A 22,337-nucleotide genomic window follows, 5' to 3' on the forward strand; every position below is an offset into this window, starting at 1 on the left:
CTTGCTGACTTTCTTATGAGCCCCCTTTATATATTGAAAGGCAGCAATAAGGTCTCCTCTCCAGGCTGAACAACACCAACTCTCACATTCTTTCTTCATAGAAGAGGTCTTCCAGCTCTCGGATCATTATTCTTTTCTGGACCCACTCTAACAGGTCCATGTCAGTCTTGTGCTGGGCCCCCCAGAGCTGGATGCAGTTTACTCACGTCATCTGCAACTTTCATTAATAACAAACAGTAATTTCACTTATCATCTTACTTTTTTTTTTTTTCCCCAATAAACTAAAAAGATTTACCAATGGTTGGTTTTTTTTTTTTTTTTAATAGTATTCAAATCTATTTTAATAGCTATGCTGAATGTGGGCCACAACATGTGAGAGATTACTGAAGCCAGCTTATCAGATAAACTTCATAGCCAAATCCTGAGTGTAATGAAGTGACATGGAAATTACTGCCAGCTCCATTACACTGCCATGTTCCAACAGTGACAATACACATTTGAAAACTGTCCAGCTCATAAAGAACTGTCATTGAACCCTGTCAATTACTGCATACACGTTTTCACATCTCTTTTCACCCAGGTTTTGAGCTGTGGATTTAAAAATTGAAACAACTGTTTTGATAACCTTTGAATGGAATAATGTGTGCAAATTCTAACTTTACCAACTCACACATCTGCTAGTACCAGCATAAAAAAAAAAAAAACAACAACCAACCAAACTTGAAAATAAGCTAACTGCAATACTCTACAGAGTTCAATCTGGCAGGCTAATGGAGCCATATTCATTGAAAAAACAGTATAGACAACAAGAGCTTCTATAGAGTGGTAGAAATAACAGGAAAGGAAACATAATCTGGTTACAGTATAGGAAGTACCACAAAAAAATGGCTTGGTAGGCTCTGATTGAGGAAAGCTGGCCATCTCTAGATGAGCACATGTAATTTTGTATTTGTAAAATCAGGAGAAATTATCATCATAGAAGCCACATCACGCATTTAAAAAATGTAGAATTATTCAGGACAGCTATAAAATGGAAGACATTTTGCATCAAATATTTTTCCTCAGTGTTATTGGCAATTATATATGCTGACCTGCAATAACCTACTGGTTCTTGCCCTTCCTTTTCTGTGCATTCCCATTCTCACCATAAATTCCTTCCTTATTCCACATGGAGCGTAATTTTACAGAACTAGAAAGTTAAAGGGTTTTAGTCCTGGAGAGTGAGAGCCTATTTAACAGTCATATATGTTACTTTACTTGGAAATGAAAAAGGATTTTAGCAAGAATATTTTACACAGTCATCACGACTGATATGCATGCTTGTCTCCTTCCCAGCTTCCACCAAGTGTCCATTACAATGCCGTCTTTTTATGAAAAGCAACATCCCAGGAGAAACAAGCCTAAACAAAATACACTATATGTTGAAAAACTAAACTCTGAATTTCAGGAAATGGATATTTTTCCAGATTCTTCTGGAAACAACACAACAGAGAGGTGGTATTTAAGCACCAACAAAAGTATGAAGTATGAAGCTCAGTCAGGCTCCAAACAAAAAAGTACGGGAAATCTTCAAGACCTAATTGCTGGAAATAGCCATTCCCCTCCGCTTGGCAGATTTACTGAATAGTGATGGCATGAGAACTAGCAAGATACTGTATACAGCTGGTTATGAAGAAAGTAGTTTCCAGAAAGGTTTCCATTGACTTCAAGGAAATAAAAAGTCTGGCTTGAGAAGAACAAAGCTGACTGCTTTGAGGAGAGTGCTTCTGGACTCCAGTGCAGGAGTAATGGGTCCCCCCCAGGCTGAGGACAGCTGCTCCCCTGCTGCACTGCTACACTCCATAGAACACGTCTGTGTGTGGGCACAGGGCTGCAGGCAGGACTATGTATGCAGGTAACATCAGACAGCTAAAGCACATACCTGGGCCAAACTGTCTGTACAACAGTGAAGTGAGCAGGCACTTCTGGAGTGCAGTGAGATATCCTCCCTGGATGACACATTGAATTCCAGAAATACCTTTTTCTGTGCTAACTGCACCAGAAGTCAAGATGATTAGTTTCAGTACAAATGTCCAAATGCACAAATGTCCAAATGCAAGCGTCTGCAGCTGATCAGAACAATCCAACACAGCCCTATACAAAGATGCAAATCTCAGATGTGCACAGTGCAGACTCAGAAAGAAATTGGTGATATACCACAAGCATGCAAATGACGTCAAGTTATGACAGAGAATTGGCATACCAAGCAAGAGTATCCTCTTACTGAAAAAGTACTGTAAAGGAGGTTAGGCAAGACCTAACTGCGGTGGTACCTGCCCCTTTAGATGTTCCTACAATACTTAAAAGAAGTCATTAGTCCCTGATCCTACAGAGTCGCAGTCATATTCATTAAGACCACTTTAATTTAAGAAAGCTTACTTCCTTAGCTCTCTCGTGGAGACCTCTCCAGACATCTGTTCAGAATAGGACTCAAGCTTACGTGCCTCATTCTGCCCCAGTAGTATCCTGTGTCTGCACTGACTATCAAGGAAGCTTGGGAAGACAAGTCTCCTTAAAAATAGCTTTTTTATATATATCCCTCCCAGTGCACACTTACCAATTTCCACAAATTGTGCTGTCAGTTTATATGTATGTTTTCCAGCACTAACTTTCCTGTCTTAACCAGCCCACAAAACTTTGTTTATTTTCTATTTTAAAAATACATCATAATTATCTTAATAAAGATAAAAACATTCCATAGATTCAATAGAATCAGTTTCTTAAAATGAGTGCTTCTAGGAATGGCTAGCCCAAGCACAGCAAAGAACTGGCTGTTCTTGACACAGTTTAAAAAATAAACCCAACACAGAAGCTGTTTAAAAATATTACTTACTGACTCTTTGCCTAAGGCTCAGAAGCAATGTTTTTAAGTTCAATATCTTTGAAGCTGAACAGCTACAAAAAAGCACTTCAGTAACATTGAAATTTGGAAAGTAAAAATTGTTTTAAAAGCTAAGAAGGTAATCAGAAAAGGATACTAAATTAAAATAGAAAGAAATAAAAATAGGCTCAGCCTACACACAGTCACAAAGCCTAGAGGTATACATAGCTGCAAAGAGGAAGCACAAGGAAGTGGTACGTGTCAGTCTGGCTAATTGATGAGATGCCAAAAGTGGCATGAAAAATAACATCTTTCATTCAGAATACCAAAACTAAACTAAAAGAGGGTAGATTTAGATTAGGTATCAGGAAGAAATTCTTTCCTGTGAGGGTGGTGAGGCACTGGCAGGGGTTGCCCAGAGCAGCTGTGGATGCCCCATCCCTGATAGTGTCCAAGGCCAGGCTGGACAGGGCTGGGAGCAACCTGGGCTGTTGGGAGGTGTCCCTGCCCGTGGCAGGGGCATTTAAACTAGATGATCTTTAAGGTCCCTTCCAATCACAATCCTTCATTGTTGCTATGATTCTATGATTCTAGCGATATTCCTTGAAAAGAGCCTAAACTTCATTTATCCTTATCCACTTTTAAATGAAAAGTCATAGAAGTCTAAGATGCAGTAACATAACTGAATCTGTAAACACAAACAATCAATTCTCCATGTAGCAATATGCAAGCAATGTGTGAGAAAAATCTATCAAAGAAAAGAACAATTAAAGATCAAAGCTTCTCTAAAAAGCAAACCTGTTTCATTACAATGCAGGATGCTGGAGAAATGCCTTTTTTTTTTTTCTATTAAGATAACTTCTTAAAGGTAAAATATTTTGGGTATAGCTGAACTGTATCACAAGACAGTGGATCTGTGACTATGACAGTATCCAAGCAGGGGTGTGTGCAACTCTGTGTGATGCTATTTGAGTAACTGCGGCCTTAAGAACCCCCCTCATTCACAGTAACTCATGCCACAGCTAAAGCATGAACAGAAAAGGCACTTGAAATATACAGTGTATTAAAGTTACAAGGCACCCATGTAACTGGCCATGTGTCCAAGAATTCCCTGGGAACATAAAAACAACACAATGCAAATCATTGTATTTCCTTAAAATTTGTCACTCCTCCAATTAAGCTGAAGAATTAAAAACTGGAAGCTAGCAATAGTGTTGAAGGTTAATTGCAAGGAATCTGAAGACCTCATGCAAAGATCCGTTGTTCAGGTTCATTGATAATATGTCATGCAGAATGTCATTAGGGCAGACATCTGAGACTGCACAAAGCTACTTTTGCTTAAGCAAAACTGGAAGAAACGAAGGAAATTCAGAAATAACACCCTGAACTAAGTAAACTAAGCCTGAACAGCAGATAAAATCCAATAGAAATTAAAGCAAATTCATTCTTTTTATTCGAACTATTCATAGGCTTCATGACAAACTTAACTCACTGCCTGTGTTCAGGAAGGTGGCTCGCTATTGCTGCATACAGTCCCAAGGGAACGTCTGCACCGGCAAACTTATCCAAATATCCAGGGTGCTGAAGGCTGTGACATTGGAAGTACTTCAGTAACCAGACATACGAATGAACCCTGAGGTATTCATATCAGTGCCTCTCCATGTGGATTCTCTGATGCCTGTCTACGACAAAGTCACACTCCTGCAAGAATACTAATATTGTCATTCATTTTTGTTTAGCTTTATTTTCTTGAGACTCACTTTCCTTTCTTCAAAGTGACTGACGTTGACCCATAGACCCAGAAGTTATTCAGAAGACCACAAAGTTCCTATATCAAATATGACTACCTAAGATTGTTTCTTTAAGAAACCCAAAGCGCCATTATGAAAACAAAAAATATGCCATCATTTTAAGTACTATATTCCGGTCACTTCTTCTCTTAACAGAGTTCAGAACTCAGTGATTTACAAGGTGAAATACAAGATAAGCATTTGAAAATCATACTTTCTCTAGAGGCAAATAAAAAAGAAAGGACATGATAAAAGTACAAATAATGTCTACTAGGGAGAAAGAAGATCAGGAATTTTCTTTGCTCTCTATTAACGGAATGCATAGACAAGCTTTCAAAGGAGTTGAATGACAATAAATTGAAACCTAAGGTTTGCCTTCAGAACTCCCTGTCATGAACTGTAACTACATTTAAAGCTACTGTGATTTTAAAAAGGTGAAGCATTTCAGAAAGAGCAAAACTATTTGCCTCACCAAAAAAAACCCACAAACCCAAACAGCACACAGAAAGAGAGAAAAATCTAATGCTAAAAAGCATAGACCAGCTTCTAAATGTCAGAAGGACAAACTTTAGGATTAAACTGTCCCAGATCTCTCAAGAAGATTCTTTTTGTGTTCATTGTGGAAGCACCTGGTTCTGGTCAGCTCTAGCTCTACTGTCCGAAGGAAAGGCTCGCTATTCCTACAACGTGTCAATGTGCCAAAACACCAGGAATTCCTGAGACTCCCAGGAAATATGTGCTGCCTTACACTCACTATGCTTTCCACGGTGGCAACAGGGATTTTTTTTAAGCATTACAGTTTTAAGACAGGACAAGTGTTTTAACAAGGGTTGTCATAAAGCATGGTTGAGGTTGCTTCCTGCGAAGCAGCAGCACCCAGCATGCACACTCACAGATCACACTGCGGTAGTCACAGGGAGCAAAGCTATCACCCTTTTATTTTTCTTTGCAGTCCCTGCAGTTTCCTCCTCCATCGTCCTGAATACTCCAGCACAGCACTGTTGTAAAATCAGCCCAGTCCTGTGTTTCGACCTAATAATGAATATCTAGAAGTTGTTTTAACCAAGGGATCGGAATCCTTCTGAAAAATTACACTTCTCAGCACATTTCTTGTGACTGCAGGAGACAGAACAGCAAGTCTCCCTTTACCACACCAGAAGGTGCCAAAGCAAGCTCATCCGTTCTGTCCTTAATCACACCCTGATGCAGCACAGTCTGAACTAGAAGGACAACTAAACAACAAATCTTCCGCACATAGCTGAGAGAAACCATGAGGTTTATTTTCAAATTTGGAAAAAAAATATGTGTGCAGGCTGAACAGAAAAACTAAGGCTTTTTAGCTCTTCTGCTACTTCCGATCTGCTTCTGACCTGGCAAACAACTGACCTCACACTAAAAGCTGGCATCTGCCTGGTACCCTAGCTCCAGTAACACCTCCAGCTGGCTGCACCTGGCCACTGCTACGGGAGCAAGCACAGCACAGCAGCCATCTCCCTGGCTTTGGGGCCATGTGTTTCAGTGCGCACACATGTGATCTGTGCCATGTCCCAGTGCTCCAGTATTATTACATTGCCTTGTGTTTCATGGCTACGATAACTACACATGATAGCACTGTAAATTTTAAAAGAGCTTATTAGATAGCTGGTTGACATTTGGAGGATGACATTTGTCGCAGCACTACCAAAACTAGCCGGCTGCAACAAGGCTTTTACCATCCCATTCCAGGTTAACTTCAATAAGTAGCTCCCACACCTTGCCCCAGCACAGACACCAACCCCCCACAAGGTTTCAACAGTTCATCTAATGTCCGTGCTGTTTCTTCATCCTCTTCAGGCCAGTCCACCCTGCTTCTTGCCTCTGCTGCATCCTTCTCCTTGTCCCTCCTCCATCCAGGGCACTCTCTCTACTCCCTCTGCTTCTTCCAGGTCTCTCTTCATCCAGGGACCCTCTTCCATACCCCTTAGAGCTATTTCACTACTTAGCAGGAACCAGCCACAGCTGCACCTCATCCACATCAGCCAACCCACTGCCCCTGAAGCCAGCCCACAGCTGTATATTATCAATGTCAATTAACCCAGCTTCATTCCTCTACAGACATTCAGTAATGAAATTAAAGGAAGGAGACTGAATTCTTGAAGTCATTTAAGCTCTTGCCAATGATCATCTACATGGCAGACCCTTTCATTTCTAAGGTATATGTCTATGAAGTTCTGTGAGCTGGGCACCTGTGCTCTCTCTGAGGCACTGCCAGTAGTTCATCATCAGAACTGGTTATATAAAGGCTTATGAGTGTGTTACAAATTTGTACCAAAAAAGCACACCTTCATTGCATCTCCACTCAGCATCTAACTTAATCTTTTGTTTTTCTTGGAAAAAGGGAATACACAACAATTCCTCTCTGTTACAACTTGAACATCCAGTGCAAATCAGGACATCAAACATGATCAAATGATAACCCATTTAACTAAGAACAGGTCTTCCTCAACCCTGGCATTTCGTGGAGCAGATTTTTTTCTCCTTGTGGTCCCTGAGAGCTCCTCATCAAAAGGGAGCCATAAGTGCCAAGTGTCCACAGGCTTGAGGTCTCTCATGTAGAAGACTACATCAAGGAGAAGTGAGTTTGGACTAAAAAATGTGGATGCCGTTTATGTTTGGGGATCTGCAGAAATGTGCTCTCTAGGCTGTTGCGCAGTGTCTGAAGACAAGATAGCTAGATAGTGGAGTAGCAGAATTTCTGTGGAGGTAATGCTTCTCAGCAATGAAGGCTCTGTGGACATGGTTGGCAAACAAGATAGTTGTGATGAAGTTTTGCTTTGTTCATGTGGAAAACACATTTGCAGCATATTGTTCAATGCAATTTGAAACAAGGTGTGTGACATTTTCAGGCACATCCATTCTTCTCATTTCTTCTCAAATGCTTGTGGTACCACTAGACTGCTGGGAGTTATAGGCAAGGAACATTTATCTCATTTTCTTTTCATGGGGGAATCTGGCACAATCTAAGTGCAGCGACCAAAACATATGCATTAGCTATGATATGGATCCCATTTTGGCTACAATAGCCTCTCTGAAAAGCTACCATCATTTCTGTAACACGGAGTGCTCTCTGTAAAGAATCAATTTTATTATCTTCTTATTATCACAGAAACTCATTTTATGCATAGTGCCAATATTCATATTTTCCATTATCCTGCTTATTTCCATGCAGAATAGAAATGTAAATATTGAAATATTTTCTTGATTTTGTGCAAACAAAACCGATGAAGAACACTGATGGCCTCCAAGGAAGGGGAAGAAAAGTGCACTTAAAAATAGTAACTTAGGCTTCTTTCCTAAACAATGAAAATAGTCTGTTTTCTCTCCAGAATATTAACAACGGAAGCTTTAGAAATTCATGACACATGGGGCTAAATCAGTCTACTACAGGTTTATAACATGGGTAACTCATGCATCATTTTGCAGAAGGGAATTTAAATTAAATTCAAGTAAGAATGTTGTACTTACTGTAGCTAATTCATCAAACTTGCCAAAGAGCTCATTCAGCAGCTTCACCAGCTCTTGGGCAGTACACTGTGATGCCAAACTAGTGAACCCCACAATGTCTGCAAACAAAATGCTGTAAGGAAAGGAAAAGACACAGAGATATCAGTACAGAAGACATCTTCACCCTCTCATTATCCTCTTTTATAGCATGAATGCGACCCAAAGCACAGACTCAAGCAAGCCTTGAAACACTATGAATAAAGTGTTAGTTGGAACAAAAATGGCAAAGATTCAGAAAAATAGGCATTAATCTCATGCTGTCAGCTATTGTAGAGAACCCTGGGACACTTTAAATGCCTACATACATATCCTACATACCTATCTGGTGCAGATATGCAAAGCACACCATTCATGGGGTTCCCTCACGAGCACTCCAGGAACACAGAGAACAACTGCTTCTCCTCTTTACAGCTGCGATCTTCTCTGCTCAGTTGGTTTCAAAGATGGTTTCAGTACTGGTTCTACAGCCAAACTGATAAATCCTGTATGAGATTTACTAAGTACTGAAATAGAGGAGTTGTTAACTAGCGTACGGTAGCTCCATGACGTGGTCGTACTGCTCCCTGTAAGGAGCTAGCATCGACTGTGTCGGGCCAGGCTTCTCGGTACCACGGCGTGTGGCTCATGTAAGTGTCCAGCTTCTATCAGTGTTAGCAAATTTTTTATGTCCAACAGTTTAATCTGCCTTAACAATACCTGCCCGCCTGTGGTGACAAAGGGAGATAGAAAGAAGCACAGATACTACTGTGACAGAGAGAATAAAAATTCTAGATCCTGAAACTCGAGAGACTATGGAGCTATGATTCTTTTAATTATTTAGATTTCTTCATCTGTTGGCAAAGGCCTAGAGCCCACTTCAGGAACCTAATGCATTTATCCCCAACACCCAGACTATAAATGTCGAACAAATCTTTATGTGAATGCTAACAAATAGTCCCATGCTACATGGCCTAGGTGTACTTGACATAGTGTAAAACTTGGTTTGAAAACTGCAAGTTAAATTCAGCTTTACGTACTCCCCTTCCCCTCAACAAACCTTCGCTCTATAGATAAAACAGCAGATGCTAGAAAAGCAGGACTAGCAAGTCTGCTGTTTCTCATTCACCATAACCAAGTCCAAAATCTCCCAATAAGCCTCAAAAAAGAGCAAATACAACTCCTGACTCCTTCATTTAACCCTGTTGCTAAAATTTCTTGTCCACCAGAGCACATTAGGTAATGTATCCCAACACAAACCTGACTCATTTGACGTTTAATGGCTTTAATCTACAAACAAAACCTCTGGGTGGTTGTGTCAATCCTTGGGGCAAGCTCCCCACTCTCTTCTCCTGTGAGCATGCTTTATGAGAACTTTGCTCAAGATGAACCCCATTCAGGAAAAAAAAATAGCTCTTCCATTCCTATGTTGTTTAAACACAACAAAAAGGGCTTCTTAAAATAAAGCATTCAGCATTTAATTTTACTGATTCATGTCTCTTTTATCATCAACGTGTACCAACCAAGTGACTGGTAAGGTAAAGGGCATTAACAAAGTGCAATAATGCCAGCAAAGTGCTCTGCATATTTGCCCATGGAGATCTACTTATTCTCTTAATTCTGGATTGTCATCTCCGTTGTTTGACAGCCCTAGGCTGGTCAGTTAACCAGTTAATATCAAATCATCCTCCTAAATTCCTTGAAGATTTTCAAATGTGCTTAAATGTGCATCAAAGTCTCCCATATAGTTTCCTTGATGACCCATTTGCCTTATGACCTAAATTCACATCAGAATTCATACAGTCAAAAAAGACACAGAGGAAAACACCACAGTTGTTGCAATCCAACATGTCACACAGTTTCCAGGTTTTAATTAGATACTGTTAGTATAGAGGGGGACTGTATAGGCTACTTTATAACAACAGTTTCTGCTAGCCTCTCTGCCATTTCACGTCTCATCCTTTGCACATTCTACGTTTTGATTGGTTTTATTTTCCTATTTCCATTTTAAATATGGCAGCCCATTTTTCTTCCTGTCTAACCACATTTGCAGTAACAGTAATATCTCCTGCTGCACCAACAACTTCCACTTTAAAAAAAACAGTATTTGGGGTGGGGGGTTAGGCCTTGAAGGTAATAACAATGTTAATTGTTTACCAACGTCTTTAACATTGAAGAACATACACGTACATACATGTACACACAAACCAGAAGTGTTCAGTGTTTGTGGAGAGTACGTAACAATGTCTTAACTAACAGAGCACCATTACCCTGCACACATGTACACTTACCTCAAAACCTCTCAATTAGTTAAGCACAGAGCACAAGCAATACATTCACACATTAAATTATTCCATTAAAAGGAAAGTTATTTTACATACAACTACCTCAGTAAGTCAGTATGGGATCCTTGCTAATGGATCCCAGTATGGAATCCAGTAAACGTTTAAAAAATGCTTAGCCCTCAGCATTTAGTTCAAAACACTGGTAATCATACAAAGAATGAAGTCCATAAAAGTACCCACAATACATAACTGAACAAGTAATTGCAAATTTAGGTAAAATATGTAATTATTGTGTGCTGAGATACAGCTGTAGTTCAGTTAGGCTTGGGAACTATTTCATACTGCAGTTAACTGCATGTATACATTTTAAACCTAATAGAATAGGTTAGGTAATATGATTACTGTTACATTTTCTTGGTGTAAGATTTTTTTTTTAAATCTAACTGCTTTTGTAAAAAATCTGTAACTTCTTTAACACTGTATTCTTAAAATATTCAAAGTGTAACTCCTGTGTCTCAACATGGCAGAGATGGGGAAGTGTTGTGAGTACAAGCCCTGCCTTTTTTTTCAGAGAAATTCTGCTCATTTCTACCACCATGAAATGTTACAACCATAGCACCTGCTGCATTTCTCTGGAAGTAGGCTGAAATGCAAATGGCCAAACCTGATTTTTCAGCAGGGATGGAAGGAAACGGCCAGTGGATGAGCAGAGGCTTTGTAGCCCCGAAGTGCAACTGGGTTGGCGAGTCTGCTGCCACTCGGGGTGGCAGTCTTGCAGAGGGTGACCCTCCCCTCACACACATGGAGCTCTGATATTCTAAAAACAGCATTGAAAATCATTAGTGGGTTCATTTTATTTTAACTAGTGCACTGACCAGTATTATCTCTTGTACTTCTTCACATGTCTGTGTCCATCTCTTCCCTCACTACAAGTATTGTGGGGCAGCACCAATGCTTACTCTTTATTGTACAATGTCTAAAGCAAATTAGGGTGGCGTGTTGGTCTGTGACACAGGGTTTTGACTATGGAGTCAAGTCACGCATCCAATGCAGTTAACCTTTTTTTTTCCCCTTTTATGTCTTCCTCAGGATTTTGGAACATAAAGGACACAGAAGGCCTTTTGTCAGGAGGTGGCAAAATCTGCCACTGGGAGTGAGAACAGAAAAGAGATTATAATTTTTGCTATAGCCATGAAAATCAGAAAAGCACTAAAGAGAGAATTTATAAGCTATACAGTGCCAGAATTCCAGTGATATGCCTGAAGTGTTCCCAGGGCCAAACCATATTTTCAAACATATTAAAATATTTTCAAAGTCCAAGTCCCCACTTGTTTTTCACCAGAACACAAATTAACACTGAAATTCCCTTTCCTTTGATTTGGATGTATTATTCACACAAAAATAATGACAGTCTTAAATGTAGGCCATGTCTAATATATTGATACCATTAGAAAAGTTAAGACAAAGCGTTGGTGTTAAGGCACATCGATCCCTTCTGTAGAGGCACTCTTCCAAGAGCAAAGTAGCCTTGGCTCACTGTAACTTCATTGCTAATCACCATGGAGGTTGAGGTTCACATCCTCAGACACATTAGGCTAGAGTAAACTAGGGCTACCTTACTTATGCACGAAAGAGTCCTCATAACAGTATGGTATACAAAGGGACATTTTACAGTAATAGCTAAGTAATTTTATTTGGGGAAAAAAAAATATTACCATATACAGAAACAAGAAGTGAGAAGTTACCCATTAACAACCATTTCTCTTAATGACCATTCAGGGATATGACTCTCCCTGCATTAATTCCACAGAAATCTTAACAATGCCACTGGGGCACTGTGGTGAAAAAAACCAAAAAGAAACCCCAATCTCAATTCAACTGCAACTATTAAAGAAAGAAAAGAAATAAAAGTGGAAAGAAAGTGAAAAAAAAGGACAAAAGTTACTTCTGTTTGTCCAACAGCATGGCTTGTACACGATGTGTGCGTTTTCAGTGAAAAGTGATGTCCATGTGGTGGTCAGCAAGGCTACGCGGTCCTTACGGTGCTAAGCCTGGTGGTGTCTCGTCGCCCAGAGGCTCAGCAATGCTCTTGTCCCTCCAGCCCCCAGCTGAGCAAAGGGACCCCGAGGACCTAGCATTCTCTTTCCTTGTGTGCTACATGAAAAACTCTTCAATCCTACGCTCCTTGAGATATTCAGCGTTTGTCCTGTAGTTTTCAGTCATACCAGGGGTTTACCAGCAAGTTCACAGGATAATGAAGTTTGGCTAATCTGGTAAAAACTTCAATCACTTTGGCTTTTTGACAGGCAAGTTATTAGCGTCATGAGTTACAACAGCAATGTCAATATTCTAATTAAAACCTAGGGGGGAAAATAATCGATTATTGAGTAGAGCTTTACCAAACTTCTGCTCTGCTCTTGATTTTAAAGTCTGTGTGACACCACGGTGTTGCAGGAGCAGTGCTGTGCTGGGTTAGAGGTTTGCTCTCTCCTAACGCTGCTTTCTTGCTCACAAAAGAGGAGAGGAACCTACACCGAGTATTACTAAAGCACAAGACAGCAGCAGCAGGAGACTAGTTTGAAATCTTTCTTTCATATGGTTTAATTTGAGGTGCAAGACACACTTTTGTTCACTGGTTTTCTTTCTCAAGGTAACAGCTACGGTTACACTTTCCATGACTCAATCCCCCCTGTCGTTCCTGTAACACCTTCTGCTGGTGGTTAATAACCGCGTACCCATGTGGCTGCACCTGGCTTAGCGCTGCCTTCCTTCTGAGGGCATGCCCAGAGCGAGGAGAAAACCCAGCCTTGACTCTAACTTTGCTGTAGCTACTTTCTGAAACTTTTGACCGGTCTTACCCTCATTTACTAAAATATACTTAAAACTGTTTGGTTTTTTGTATAATATTTTTAATTTTTTTTGTTGTTGTTTTTTTAAATGTATTGATTGCTAGAGTGTGACTTAAATATTCCTCACTGAAAACATGGCTCATCTTTCTAACATTTGCATAGTCACCTTTCTACATTTGATAGGAAAATTAGCTTATTTTTGACTACTTTGATAGAAAGCTATCTGATTTTTTCATTAATAATATTTAATACATAAATGGCTTGGTTTAGTTACAAATAATACTAAATGATCTCACAACAAATAGGTCTGAAACATTTTGAAATAAACATAAGCTCAAGAAGTTATATGCAACTGCAAAAGAGACCAAATTTCCAAATTAATTTCTTCAAAGGAGTTTTGTTTCCTACAGAACATGTCCTGCTATAACTTCTGCGCACTGCATCTTTCCCTCTTATCTTGGACTATTTCTTTCTTAGTGAAACACATCTAGCTTTCTCAAAAGATAACTTTTCCCCAAAAAATTGAGAAAACAGCTCCTCCTATTAGTATACAGTAATTGCACCTACAGTTACGGATGAACAGCTCCTGCTAGACACTCCGCACACAGACAACACAGCTACACTCTAAAATCCACATAAATAAGACTGTACGCCCCACAGACTACCGCAACAAAGCATGTATGATAGATACTTGTATCTTAATGTGTAAATACAGACTTGTAAGTGCTGAAGGTCAGTGTTTTTCTTTTGCCTGTTGGTTTCTCTCCTAATTTATTAATAACATAGACAGAGGGATTGACTGCACCCTCAGCAAGTCTGAAGACGACACCAAGCTGAGTGGTGCAGTTGATTCACTAGAGGGAGGGGATGCCATCCAGAAGGACCCAGACATGCTTGTGGACTGCATTCATGCGAACCTCATGAAGTTCAACAAGGCCAAGTGCAACGTCCTGCCCCTGGACTGGGGCAATCCCAAACACAGATACAGACTGAGGGAGGCATGGATGGAGAGCAGCCCTGCAGAGGAGGACTTGGGGGTACTGCTGGATGGGATACCAGACATGAATTGGCACTGTGCTCTTGCAGCCCTGAAAGATAATTGTATCCCAGGATGCACAAAAGGAAGCACGGTCAGCAGGTTAAGGTTGAAGTGATTCTCCCTCTCTATTACACTTTCATGAGATCCCACCTGGAGCACTGCATCCAGCTCTGGGACCTCCAGCACAAGAATGGCATGGACCTGTCAGAGTGGGTCCAGATGAGGGTCACGAGAATGCTCAGAGGGCTGGAGCACCTCTCCTGTGAAGACAGGCTGAGAGAGTTGGGGTTGTTCAGCATGAAGAAGGCTCCAGGGAGACCTTGTTGTACCTTTCAATATATAAAGGGGGCTCATAAGAAAGTCAGCAAGAGACTACACCAGGGTCTGTAGCAATAGGACAAGGGACAAAGGTTTTAAGCTGAAAGAGGGTAGATTTAGATGAGATGAAAGGAAGAGATTCTTTACGATTAAGGTGGTGAGGCGCTGGCACAGGCTGCCCAGAGCATCTGTGGCTGCCCCATCCCTGGCAGTGCCCAAGGCCAGGCTGGATGGGCCTTGGAGCATCCTGGGCTAGTGGGAGGTGTCCCTGCCCATAGCAAAGGGGTTGCACTAGGGGATCTTTAAAGTTTCCTTCCAACCCAAACCATTCTGTGATTCCATGATTTTAATTTTTAATGGAGGTTTCATATGAACTTTTTTTAAAGTTACCTGAGTATTTGATTTGATATGCAAACAGGTATTTCCAACTGCTTCTGGTATACAAATTCTGAATAAAAGCAAAGCAACACTGCAGTGAGCAACTTCAGGAAATAAAGCATTATAAACAGCAATTTCTCTCATTTCTGTCACAAACAAGCAGTTGAGCTGGTTCAGCACAGGTATACAAGCTACACACATCATTATCTCATACTCCTTGATGATCTGGAGCATTCCTGTGTTGACAAGCCCTGAGTGATCCCCCCTGTATTCCTGCTTTCCCCGCTGTGATCCCTGCGGGCGGGCATAGCCAGCGCCTGCCTGGTGGCTGCAGCCCTCCTGCAGCACTGCAGGAAGCCGCTGCACCCGCTAAATCCCAGCACGGAAAACAGCCTTGGCTTCAGAGACTGAATCCGCTCCCCAACTGCAAGGAGCAGCCCTTTTCTATGCCACTCTGTGGGGCGTTCAGAAGGAGAAATCCTGCCAAGTTACACAAGAGATTTAAGAGCTTGTAGGTGGCAAACATTCACTTTTAACAGCGCTCGTTCATGTACTTTGTGCACTGCAATAGTCCCGCTGCTTTCAGTGGAGCCACTTGTATAAACAAATACTCAGCAAATTAAGGAGGGGCTGTGTGCCCCGTTTTTTATTTACGCTTGGCTCATTTGGTCAATTAGACCACAACTTATAATAAGAATATCTTAATGGCACATGCGGCCTCAGAAAGGAACCTGTACGGTTTGGGTTTTTTCCTTAAAGATCAATCATAAGGGAAAATTATTAATAACTTTATCTATAACTCACTGCAACAATTAAGAAAAAAGCTTTCTCAAAAAATTCACACAGGCTGTTAAAACTAAAATCAAAGGGGTATGCATGTTTTTACAAAATAATCATTAATGAAAATTAGTTCACCGTGAAGTCTTATGAGCTCAGAAAGACCATATGAAATGCTGCTCACAGGCGCCATGAACACAGCTTTTTGAAACACTGGAATGGGTAAGTCAAACTCATATTTTTTTTTTGGAGTTCTGATGCTTTCTAGAAGACAGGAGACACCAGAAATATTTGCATATAAATAGCTGCAGACTGATCTGGCCTCAGACTGGGTCACAACAACCTCTAAACACCGCAATGATCTTTTTATTGGTAGCGTTGAATCAGGCAGTGTGTTGCCTGAAATTAATCTCTCTTCTCACAAAGCAGCTAGTTCTATTTCACAGTTGTAAAAATTAGGCTAAATGAAATTGCTGTACCAGAGGCTCAGGAAATTAGTAGCAGTTCAATGTTCACTTTCTGTTTATCTCATGAATGTTCTTTGAGTTATGGAGCAGAGTGGGAATTTGTCTGTTAACATACCAAGCCAGCCATATCCTACCCATACATGTGCTGAAACAGTTTCATTAATATCTAATGGAGTGTGGAAAGTCCGTTCCAGAAGAGACAAACAACAATATGGGTCGAAAGTTCCATGCAGAGCATATATTTGAACTGAAATATGACTTGAAGTTACTTAATTGAATTACAGCTGCATGGAGAGATTCAGCCAGGACTAGTATGTTTTTACAGTAGCCACCTAGCACATACATGTAATCTGTAAATTCCTCAGCCCTGTAGGGCCAGACAAGGGATAAAGAAGGAAATATGAATCATACATTACTTAATCCCACCTTAGGAAAAAGCTGTTTCTTGTGTGTTACGAACAAGATGCCCAAGCATCACAGAAAATCTGCTCTGTTGCAGAGTTTTCACATGTAAGTTGCCATCTGGTCCTCACATCCTTCATGGTGACCTTGGCTGGGGTCACCCCAGTAAGATAACACCCATACTGTGTTGAAATGGCTCCTGAACTGTATATGGACTCCTTCCTTCTCATGAGGCTTGTGATTATTTTACCTTCCCAATGCTTGAATTTAGTATCCTTACTGGGCTCGTGCTGTAATAACATTAGACATATATTTGCATGCCTTTTGCATATTGCATTTGCATTAAGTTGTTTGTTTCCATTTAGAACACATGTAACTCATTTCCTACTGTACAGCAATTCTGTTCAAAAACTTTACAAGGTAGCAGATGTACAAAAAGCCTCATTTCTTCCTCTTTGACAAAAAATAGAAAGTCATACCCTCTTCAAGATCACTGGGTAATATTCAGATGTTCCACACAAAACGTGGGAAAAGAAGCAGCGTTATCTGTAGAGTGAAGAATATGTTAGGAAAGGCCTGATTTTCATCAACTTACGACAATTCCTTTCGACCTCTTCTTTGGGGAGGTTTCATAGATAAATATATTCTGCCTTAATTACCACCCTTTACACAGAGTACACAGGAGATATCAGAACCTGCCTGGGGAAGAATTCTTATTCCTTTTTGCACAGGCATAAATACAAGCAGAGGGTTGGAATGGACAACAACCATTTCTTGTACCATTATCTTACTGATAAAAGTAAGGGCCTAGGGTTCTTTCTCTTTTACAAGCTGGTACATGTCCTTCTTCGCAGGCATTTTTTGTTTGCTCTATTTGAGCATTTTGGAAGAGAAAAGGGGTTTTTCCCACAAACCACAACAGTTCCCAGGCCCTTGCAAGTTCCTTTGATGGCACTGTAAGCTACCTATTCAGTGCTCTTTTATGGGTAGTATTCATTGATGCCCTTAGAACAGTCTCCAATGGAAATACAAAGTAAGTTTTAAACTGATCCCCTCTCCACACAGAAATCTTCAATTGATGCTGAAGGAGTTCAATGCTTTGTGCTACAGAAAGAAAAATAAAATCCTGAGTACTAATGTGGAGGTCTGGAGTGATTTCTAACTAAAGAGAGTTATCTGTGAGCAAAATAATTTCCTCTCTTTACTACAGATCTCATCAAAGCTTGACACAAAACTGAGGGCTCTGCCCTCAGCATGAAGAGATGTGTTTCCATTCCCTTACAGAGGTGCCAGCAACTGCAGGCAGTCATTCAACAACGATTTGAGAGTTTGGAAAATATTTATACAACTAATGGATAAACTAGGACTGTTGACATGGTGTATCTGAAATATGCCAGTATATTTTCCCAGTCCATCATTTCTTACATGGGCGTGTGTATATATATATACACACACCCACTGTAATGTATTCCCCTGTTTTTCTGGGAGAAGGTGAAGAAGGTAGCTGTATGTCTTATTTTTCACATGCAAAATCTAGTGCTTAAAGACTCTTTGGTGTTTTGGTTTTTTTTTTTTTCTCCATGCAGCTATCTATAAGACTGAAACAGATGGCTTTGTTGCTGCTGAGGGGGTTTTATGTGTTGTTTGGTGGGGTTTTTTATTGTTCAGTTTTTTAATAGGTGAGGAGTGGAAAAATCATGCAGTTTACTGACTGCATGCCTACCTCCTCTTCCAGATACTTGCTGGGAGAAAAAGAAAACATTGCATTAGGAAAGGTAAAAGTGCAGCTCATTTTCTATTTTCCATTGTATAGCGTTGGCATTAAGAACTCCAGGAATTTAGAACTGTAGAGAGGCTTTTTATCTGTTTGTTTTAATAGTGGTTTTCAGAACATTTGGTGTGAAGAGCACAAGTCATGAGAATATGGGAATGGTCTCTTAGGTCTGACTGGTATCACACTGAATTACCACTACTCAAAAGGGAAAAAAAACCAAAAACAAACACACACAGTTGTTTTAGTCCCCTTAAAAAGGTAAAGCACACATCTTAGTATTGGCACCAAGCACCAGCAGCACTTCCTGGAGGGATGCTGTAGTGCTGTCCTCCACTGGAGCTTCCCTGCATCCTTCAGATCTGCAGTCACAAAGACCCTGGGGTAAAACTGCAGTCTACCAGGACCTGTTGGCAACAGCTTGCTGGGTATTTACGCAAGTACACAGTGCAAATCAAGGCAGCTCAGCGGCACCGCTTACTAAGTCTGCACCTTGCTTAGGGCAAGGGTGGCACCAAGTAAACTTCTTTAAAACTGTTTCTGGTGTGGAAGTAAGGCACTTTGGAGAAAAAAGTAGCTAGAGGCAGTATGATAAAACACCACCATTCAGACAAGGCCTTTAAGGAATTTATTTTTAGGGGGAGCAGAGAACAATAGCGAACGAAAATGCACTTTAGCAACCACCAGGGTAAATGAGAGTACTTGCACAACAGTCTTTCACTGAAAGAGAGCAAGCAGTAGCATTCAGCATCAGTCAGCCTCTGAGGAAGAATGCTCATATGATGGAATTTTTTTTTTTAAGTTTACATTGCTCTTTCTTTCTGTATTTCCATGCTTTTACCCAGAAAGTCTATTGCATTAAAAGTAACTCATCTTACTATCAGGAAAATATAAATGTGTAAAAGTTACCACGCAAGTAAGTACTCCTGCTTACCCAAAGTATAATACAGTAAAAAAAGAATGACTACTCATTTGAAAAAAAGCTGTCTGCCTCCCAGCACTACTATTCTAAGCCATTTGTTGATTCACCATTATCTTCTCAGAGACTATTAAGTCTTCCTAGTGTGCTCATTCTCCCCTTGGCATAAATGAAGAAACTTCACTGTACTGTCTTTTTCTTTCTCCCCCCCCCCCCCCCCCCCCCCCCCCCCGCCCCAGACCTGGCTGCAACTTCATGTCACTGTATTTGTACTAAATATTCCCTGCTTTAAATAATTTCACAGGCTACATCAATCCTACCTGACATTGTCATGCCTTTGAATGTAAATCTTGTGGAAAATCCTTTCAGGAGGTTTCAGAAAATCTTCCTTCATTTCCATTGCAACATTCCTAGGCAAAAGACTCATCAAGAGACGTTCCTAAAAGAAAACATAAACAACATCAGTTTTGTGGTACAGTGTGTGATAATTATTCAAAAGTTTTAAACTAGCAGACTGAACACTCTTTTCCTAACCTAGTCTGCTTCCTGAGAATTTCCGCTGCATAAACAATATGAACCATTTGTCTCAAAGTCCTGCAGACTGTGTGGGTGTCTGTAAGTCTTTTGCACAAAAAACCCCCCCAAAACTCAAGAAACTCTACAGACAGCGAAGAGTCAGCTTCAAGAGCAGACAACTGTCCATAATGTTCACTAACATCACAATGCTAAAAATAACTTTATTGTTAGTAGCATTTATTTGTCTGGGAAAGACTTCCCAGGACCGTTTGTTATCCTTTTGTGTGTCCTTTTTCTGAATCTAATTAAAGTGCTACATTAGAAGAACTATGACAGCTAGTTATTAAGCAGTGAGAGCGGATGATAGATTTATCCACTGTCTGAATCAGCAGAACAATAATAAAAGTACCATTTTAATGGTATCTTATCCAGCGTGGCACCATCTGTTCCAGCCATCTCAGGAATGGAACACATCAGTACAAACCCCTGGATAAACATCTTTCCTGCTATATCCACAGAGATTTTTGGCATGGGTCATTGACAGGTGTAAAGAGGACCTCTAACATTTTGGATCTTGTCAGTACTGACTATAAAGGCCTATGTAGTTTTTCCACATATTCTGGCCCATTAACACATAACACTTGAGCAGGTGTTCTTAGGTGTCGTAAGTTGTCCTTAGATACCTACTCAGGTTGTGTTTTCACACAGAAAACACTCACCATTTAAAACTGCAGTTCCAAGTTTAACCATCAGACCTGCTAGCTTCAGCTATGGCAACCACCTGAATGAATTCACATAACCACATCTGATCTGATTCAGGAATCCCATGTTCCAGAGAACTCAGGGCAAGGCTGGAGCAAGGAAGAGATACTCTTGGTAGTAGAAGATCAGGTCAGGGAATACTTAAGCAACCCGGACATATGTAAGTCCATGTGCCCTGATAGGACGCACCTGTCACAGCACTACCAAAACTAACAAGCTGCAACAAGGCTTTTACCATCCCATTCCAGGTTAACTTCAATAAGTAGTTCCCACACCTTGCCCCACCACAGCCACCAATCCCCCACAAGGTTTCAACAGTTCATCTACTGTTCATGCTGTTTCTTCATCCTCTTCAGGCCAGTCCACCCTGCTTCTTGCCTCTACTACATCCTTCTCCTTGTCTCACCTCCATCCAGGGCACTCTCTCTACTCCCTCTGCTTCTTCCAGGTCTCTCTTCATTCAGGGACCCTCTTCCATACCCCTTAGAGCTATTTAACCACTTAGCAGGAACCAGCCACAGCTGCACATTATCCACATCAGCCAACCCACTGCCCCTGAAGCCAGCCCACAGCTGTATATTATCAATGTCAATTAACCCAGCTTCATTCCTCTACAATTCCTCTACACGTGCCCACAAGCACTGAGGGAGCTGACAGATGTCATTGCAAGGTCAATCTCTATAATCTTTGCTCAAATGTGGTGACTGGGAGAAGTGCCTGGAGACTGGAAGAAAGAAAATTTCATTCCTATCTCAAGAAAGGCAAGAAGGAGGAGCCAGGGAACTACTGGCCAGTCAGTTTCACCTGGAGTACTGGAAAAGTAGATGGAGCATCTCATCCTGGAAACCAGGGTGGCTGGACCAGATGACCTCCAGAGTTCCCCTTCTACCCCAACTATTCTGTGATACTGCTATCTGATGATCGAGAGCCACCATAATGGAGCTGCGAGACATCACAGAAGTGCTGATCCTGGCCAAACCACATCTTCCTTTTATTTAAATGACATTAAATAAATCAGGAGCAACAATTAACACTGAGAAGAGGGTATCTGCACAGACAAGTGCTTTGTGCTGCTTGCATGCAAATATTCACCAGCCAACACCACCACACAATACTCAAAGGATTTCTGATTTTGCAGTATCTTCTGGAATGAGACACATTGAATATTTGAATATAACACCAAGGAATAAGCTCAATTTTGCAGAGCTGCCCTAGTGCTTACTTTAGAGTATAGCTCCTTCATGTTTGTGGCAGTTCATATGGACTTGAGGCTAAGCAATATCAACTATTTTCTATTGTTCTTATATGTATACTATGAATATTGAAAAGAATATGATGGAATTAAATGCCTGTTAAAAGTTTATGCAATATCAATTAGAGATTAACCAAACAGCCTCACATATTGATAGAAAATGGTTAATTACTATAATTTTTATGGTAACTGAAGTTATTATGCTTGTAACTTTGCAGCAGAATTGTAGTTTGGGTAACCTAAATTGTGTTAAAATCCAAAACACATAGTTTTGTCAGCACTGGATGTTACAAAGCTCTGTTGCCTACTACTCGTGTCTTGCAGTTGATTTACTGTTTTAACTGAAATATACTGAGGTTGTAAAACGACCTGACCACCTATCAGACAATAAAGAATCCACACAAGAGAGAAGTTTGGACTGATGGCTAAATTC

At 40.6% G+C, this 22,337-nt stretch overlaps 1 protein-coding gene across 2 annotated transcripts in view; it reads right to left on the reverse strand.

Moving 5' to 3' along the window:
- ADCY1 (adenylate cyclase 1) overlaps window positions 1–22,337 on the reverse strand; it is a 154,327-nt gene that overhangs the window by 75,223 nt on the left and 56,767 nt on the right. For both annotated transcript variants that reach the window (XR_005827515.1, XM_040591717.1), the window contains exons 3-4: window positions 19,695–19,813; window positions 8,155–8,266 (exon numbers count right to left, since the gene is read on the reverse strand). Coding sequence is in view for 1 of the 2 variants with exons in the window: in XM_040591717.1 (XP_040447651.1) it covers window positions 8,155–8,266; window positions 19,695–19,813 (231 nt within the window). In the remaining variant the exon portion in view is untranslated. The remainder of the gene's footprint in view (window positions 1–8,154; window positions 8,267–19,694; window positions 19,814–22,337) is intronic.

Source organism: Falco naumanni, chromosome 4, assembly GCF_017639655.2.
Source record: "Falco naumanni isolate bFalNau1 chromosome 4, bFalNau1.pat, whole genome shotgun sequence".
Taxonomy (NCBI): domain Eukaryota; kingdom Metazoa; phylum Chordata; class Aves; order Falconiformes; family Falconidae; genus Falco; species Falco naumanni.